Source organism: Salmo trutta, chromosome 16 (genome assembly GCF_901001165.1).
Source record: "Salmo trutta chromosome 16, fSalTru1.1, whole genome shotgun sequence".
NCBI classification, from domain to species: domain Eukaryota; kingdom Metazoa; phylum Chordata; class Actinopteri; order Salmoniformes; family Salmonidae; genus Salmo; species Salmo trutta.
In genome coordinates, this window is record NC_042972.1 from 16,732,588 (window position 1) to 16,739,127 (window position 6,540).

A 6,540-nucleotide genomic window follows, 5' to 3' on the forward strand; every position below is an offset into this window, starting at 1 on the left:
AGACTCACATTCCTTTGAATATTTTACCCAGATTTTAGGAGATACAGAGAAGCATATTTAGTTTCTTTAAAAAAGAACCCCCCCCCATCTCATGTAGATTTTTGGGGTGCATGCCGCCCCTGGTTGAGTGTTAAGGAGAATGTAAGGTGGAGTATGACGTTAAGATTACTCTCACTAAAATGTTTTCTCTCTTCTTCCCTCTCCATCTCTTCCCCCCTAGTCTTCCTCTGCGGTTCTGGGTGAACGTGATCAAGAACCCCCAGTTTGTGTTCGACATCCACAAGAACAGCATCACGGACGCCTGTCTGTCTGTGGTGGCCCAGACCTTCATGGATTCCTGCTCCACCTCAGAACACAAGCTGGGCAAAGACTCGCCCTCAAACAAGTTGCTCTACGCTAAAGACATTCCCAACTACAAGAACTGGGTGGAACGGTATGGATATAGGCAATGTTCAGCGGGCTGCCATTATGGATTAGGTTGAAAATTAAAACTAGGGCAGGAAAGTAACACTGTTGCCATTTGACAGCATGGAACTCGCTTGGTCACTTGGCTTGCCTTTATTCAGCTCACTTGGTTTCATTGGTCAATTGATATGTGTCAGTTAAATATTGACAGTGATTGCTTAAAGATTCTCCCACACACTCTCACCTTCCTTCCCTTTCTTTCTGTCTCCATCCCCCATTCTTTCTCAGGTACTACTCCGATATCTCGCGGATGCCCGTCATCAGTGACCAGGACATGAGTGCGTACCTGGCGGAGCAGTCGCGGCTCCACCTCAGCCAGTTCAACAGCATGAGCGCCCTGCACGAAATCTACTCCTACATTGTCAAGTACAAGGACGAGGTGAAAACAATGGCAGACATTTTGCTATGTTTGTTTATTTAGAAGGGATTGCACCTTACTTTGGATTTGAAGAACTGCTCAGTTGTCGCTCAGTTGTTGCTCTCTCTACTGCTTTTGTAAAAGCTAATGTTTCTCACTGCTCATTTTATCCCTCTCTCCCTTCCTCTCTCTCTTCCTCCCTCTCCCTTTCTCTCCCTCCCTCCCTTCCTCTCTCTCTCCCTCCCTCTCTCTCTCTTTCTCGCATTTTGTTTCTCGCTTTCTTGCCATCTCTCTCTCTGTCTCTCTCTGTCTCTGTCCATGCTCAGATTCTGACGGCTTTGGAGAGGGACGAGCAGTCGCGGAGGCAGAGACTGAGGAGCAAGCTGGAGCAGGTCATCAACACAATGGCCCTGGCTAGCTGAGGACTGACCCTTGCTCTTCTCCTCATCTTCCTCTTCTCCATCTTCCTCTCTTTCTCTCCTCACCCAGAGGAATTTAAACTCAGACAGCGTGGTTTTCAACCCCCCTCCCCCCCAAACATGTGATGGAGCTACTGCAAAGGACAGAACAGGGGAGATTCAGCAGTACTGGGCGGGTGTGTGTGTGTGTGTGTGTGTGTGTAAATGCGTGTCTATATATGTGTGTGTGTGTGTGTCTATGTCAGACCAAGGCACTGGATGTTTCGTCACACACACACCGAGAGACAGCATCATCGGAAAGCATTTTGATTATCGTCGCTGTTGTCATGTTTTTTGTTATTTTCTGTTGGTTTTCCTGAGTTTTGGTGTCGCAAAGCCCTGTATCGTATAACCAGGATGGGACATTTGAAGTGGAATTCCATTTTGGCATCACAAACAGGACATAACATTGTTTGGCATCCTTGGAGCCAATGGGAGATAAGCTCCTCAGGTCACAGGTCTCCTGTTGGAATCGAAGATCAATGACTTTACTTTTTTTTCAATTTTTTTTGTTGTATTATTTTTTTAAATAAATGTAATAAACTGCCCACTGATCTCTCGCCACCTGTGTTACTGCTGAATTTGCACAATTTACAAATACGTTACCAAGGAAGACTATATAGATATTATATATAAATACAACATTTTTAAGAAACAAATATTAGGGTTAAAATAACCCATCAACAGCAAAACTTGATATTTCCAGCAAAAAAAAAATCTATGTAGAAAAAAAAAAAAAGAAACAAAAAGAAACAAAAAAGTTGTGCTGTGCCATGTTTTCTTTTGATGTTGTTTAGTGAAAATACATTTTATTAGATGGAATGTGTATGATTTAAATATGAACATGCTTAGTGACTGAAAAATAATTGTCAAAGTAATAAAAGAAAAAAAGGTACTTTGCCCCTTAGGGCCACCATAGGAATTCCATCCCATAATATTGTCACATTTCTGTATGGGTATGTTGGACTGGAGCAGTCCTGCGGAAACATTAAATTGCAAATCTGTCGTGCATTCTCAGTTTTTGACAAGCAAACACAGACTCACGGAAGCATTGCTTCTTTTACTAGACAGTTCCGATGGAATCTAGCATGAAGGTTCATGTTCATCTTCCAGGGCTAAAGAATTTGACAGCTTGTCCTACAATGGTTGACGAATAGAGAGCATTGCACTACTTGAACCAATTACAATTGTTAGATACTACTGCACTGTTGGAGCTAGAAAAACAAGCATTTCGCTACACCCACAATAACATCTGCTAAACATGTGTACGTGACAAATAAAATGTGATTTGATCTATAGGCTACCCCACCACCAGTTAGCATTACCACGTCTGATGTCTTACCTGGTGGAATAAAGGTTAAAGAAATAGCTAAATGGGGTCAGGGAGGGTTTTACTGAGCCTCTTAGTCTGAAACAATAAAGTTGGGAAAACAGAAAGCCTTTTCCAGCCCTGGGCCCTTCTTCCTCATCTCTTCCCAATGCTATTCTGCAGATAATAAGCAAGGTGATGGTAGTGTGTTTCTTCTCTCATAATCCAGAGATCGGAGACAGGCTGGGGCTTTAGCTCTCACCCATAGGGTGGTCTGGACGGTAGAGGGGGGAGGCACCCTCCACTCATTAGCAACACAAGGCTAAGTAATCCCTTATCTCCCCTGGTCCTTGCTTCTATTTTAACATGCCCACTTGCCATGTGTGACTTAAGATGTTTTTCAAAACTTCTCTCTTCTCTTGAGAGGTTTGTTTTTGGAGGTTTGACTTTGTGGTGCGTTTTTTTTTCTTCTTTCTTTTTTCTGTTTTCTCTGCTTGCCGAAAACCAAACTGTGGTCTGTAATGTATTTTTGTTGATGTTTGATTTTGTAAATTGTATTTACTTTAGTTTTTTTTTATGATGATGAAATGAAATGTAGCTTTTGGCAAAAAAAAAAAAATTATCAGGTTGCTTTCCTTGTTGTTTTTCTCATCTCTCTTTTGAACGTGTAAATTGTGCATTACGCGGTACGCTGAAGATGAAGAGACGTCTTTGGTTTATCTGAAGTTTAAGTACTGTTCATAAGGTTTATTTTCTGATCTCTACGATCAGTGTAAAATATCACATCAGATAAGCATCTGTCTTTTCCAGATGGAATCAGTGACTTGCTGCTTTAATCCATATCTTATTTTTTAAATGCTTTTGCAATACATTATATGCCAGGTTCCTTCCTAAACTCCTCTGAACAGAAATAAAAACAAAACACCCCTTAAATAGACATGACACATTGGTACATCTCAAATGGCACCCTGTATTGTACACTAAGGCCCTGATCAAAACTAGTACACTATATAGGGAATAGGGTGCCATTTTCGACAAAGTCATTGATGTATAAAGCTGTACTGCATTCCTGTTGTCTTTCTCTACGTATCCGACCATTAATATACAGGTGCTAGCCTGGTCCCGGATCTGTTATGTCTACCCAAACATTTGGCATGACAATGACCATAGGAGTTGACAAGACCGCACTAACAGATCTGGGACCAAGCTATACAGGTGCTACTTAGTGAGCGAAATAGAACCCTTAAAGGGACCAGGTATACGGCGTCCATATTAGGACAGTGTCAACCTCACAAGAAGTATGACGCTCTCCTAATATGGACACCGCACATTTGTCATACACTAGCGTGCTTGGACCAAACCACACTCCAAAGTTAGCTTCTTTCAACAGACCAGGGTTCCTTTTTAAGCAACTGTGTGCCTGACTAGTAAATTGTTGGTGAAAAAGCATTACATTTAGAATGAGTCATAATCAGAACATAATCAGAAATGTTTAACTACTGTACGCACTGATAAAAAAACATTTACTCCCAAAATATGCTTAGTTCGCTTTACAGGGCTTTAAAAAAAATAATCCCTGAGTACACAACTTTCCCTTTTTGCTGCGCCTATATCTTTCAGTGCTCTTAGATCACAAGTACATGAAATAGACTGGTCTCCAGAGCGCAGTGATTTTGTTAATAGCAGGCTTATGATTTATCAGCATCATAATTTTCCCATGTCTGGGGAAAATACATTACACACTGGCAGCTTCCAAATTCTTTGTGTTTCTCTCATCACTGCCCTGTTATTATTTTTAAGAAGATAACTTATTGTCCATTTCTCAGGAAATTGCCTCTTGTTTGGAGAAATTCTCTCTGCATTGTTGTTCTGTTGTTTCAATGTTATGGCCTTGAGTTTTCAATCAATCTGCTTCAGAGGTTTAGCAGGTTCCTAAGTGAGACTTCTTCCCTCCCCATCTCATGATTTGTCCCTGTTTGTTTGTATGGCGATTGATTTGTTTTGTCATTGAAGTGGTACGATGTACAGCATGTCCATTAAGGAGAATCATGGCCATTTGATGTGGGCAGGAGGAACCAATGCTAAGACTTGACGCAGCCTGACATGAGGCTGTCATAGGAACAACATAGTGCCTGTCAAAATGGTCTGCGGATATCCCTACATTATGAAGCATGAATAAGAAAGCAATTGACGTTTGGTTGACCATACAACAGGATTATTTCTATTGACATACATGTTATGACCGCTTAAGGTTCATCTCTCATCATCTCATGTTAGCGGAACATGCACCGTTTACGCCCAAACAGATAAGGGTAGTTTCCTGAACCCAGATTGACTATTCCTGGACTAAAAATATCTTTCAGATGAACAATGCATGAACATTTTCAAATGAGCATGATTTTTAGACCAGGTTTAAATGTGGTCTGGGAATCTGTCCCAAAATGACCCATCCAGTCTTGCCTACTCATACTATTGCCTTCCCAAGCCCTGTTTTGAGAAGATTCTGATCACTTATTTTCTTCATTTATTTTCTAATTGTGGCAAAATCTCAGTTGCTGTACATGTTCCAAATGAAAACTACATAGGATCCAAGAAAGTACAAATCGATCAATTTCAGAAAACTGGCAGAGGAGTTTTTCCTACTTACAATAATTCTGCTACGTTTTTAAGAGTTTGACTTGAAGCAACTGTCACAAGTGTTCAGGTTAATGTTCATTGTGTAAATATTCTGTTATTTCCTATTTTGCAGATTTACTACTTGTAAATACACATGCATCAAGGAGAGATTAAACATTTTTTTGCTAAATAAAATGGAGTTTTGCATGTATTTTTGGTGTTAAGAAGTGTACAAACACACACACACATCTGTGTAGTGGGAAGGGCTTTCATTATTTTTTAGCCAGAGTGAATTCACTCTTGCTTCATTTCACAATAAGATTATGTTAAAAGCATGCTTAAAAATAGAATACTGTTATACTGACTGGTATGGTCTATCATTTCTCATATCTTTACTGGAATAGTATATCAACAGTTTGCCATCCATAGAATTACAGAATCCCATATTGGTGGGACAGTTTAACATTTGATGAATTGCTCTATATTACTGTTTGCACTTAACCCTAATTGCTCCAGGGTCGCCGTTGATAATGGCAGGGAGGGAGCATTGGGATATGCAAAAAAACTCAATTCCAATTCACACGTATATAATACCCACTTGTTCATGTGTGAAATAGGACAAATATAAGTACCCACCAAATAGTTATTATTATTCTGGATGTTCAAGTGAAATTCAAATGTGCCTCTGTTAGATCCTGTTAAATTACTATTCTAATTCCTAATTCTGTGGATTAGTACCAGTGATGAGAACCCATTCTATTCCACTGCCATAGTAAATATAAATAAATAACTCAACTAGTACATTTAAATGTACTGATATCACAATCAAAATTAAGCAAAAATGAAAAGTGCTAGAATAGAGAATGATTGGTGGTTGGTAGGTGATAATGTTGTTGTTTTGGCAGGAACTACCCCAAGACTAGACATGAGACTTTTCCCTGCTATCTAAGATCATACATTTTCTACAATGTGCCGAATTTAGAATCTTCCTTGTAGGCCATCCTTGGAGCAGGACAGAGGAGGTGGATGATGACAATGTAATTTCCATCTGGATGATTAACCCACCTGTTGCCTTAAGATGTTAAGGAGGTGGTCTCAGCCCTACAGCCCTTCACTCACTCCAAGCCCCAGCCCCCCCACCGAGTCCAGTTCAGGATGTCTCTGCTGCAGGAGAGGTAGACTGGTGTGCACCTCAGCCTGACTTCACCAGCTCAGTAAGTACCCCTCTGTTTACCTTTCCCTTGCACTATTCTGCTTCAGTGCATGCGGTCACCCCCAGTCTCCAAGTGTTGTACATGGAGCAGTATCAGGACTTCTGGTATACATACATGTCC

General features: G+C 40.6%; 1 protein-coding gene across 2 annotated transcripts in view; it reads left to right on the forward strand.

Annotated features, from left to right (window-relative positions):
• Window positions 1–5,401, forward strand: part of LOC115150182 (plexin-A1) — a 364,140-nt gene extending 358,739 nt beyond the window's left edge. For both annotated transcript variants that reach the window (XM_029693186.1, XM_029693187.1), the window contains exons 30-32: window positions 221–433; window positions 694–844; window positions 1,150–5,401. In XM_029693186.1, the coding sequence (XP_029549046.1) occupies window positions 221–433; window positions 694–844; window positions 1,150–1,245 (460 nt within the window). In that variant the 3' untranslated portion in view covers window positions 1,246–5,401. The remainder of the gene's footprint in view (window positions 1–220; window positions 434–693; window positions 845–1,149) is intronic.
• The last annotated feature ends 1,139 nt before the right edge of the window (window positions 5,402–6,540 follow it).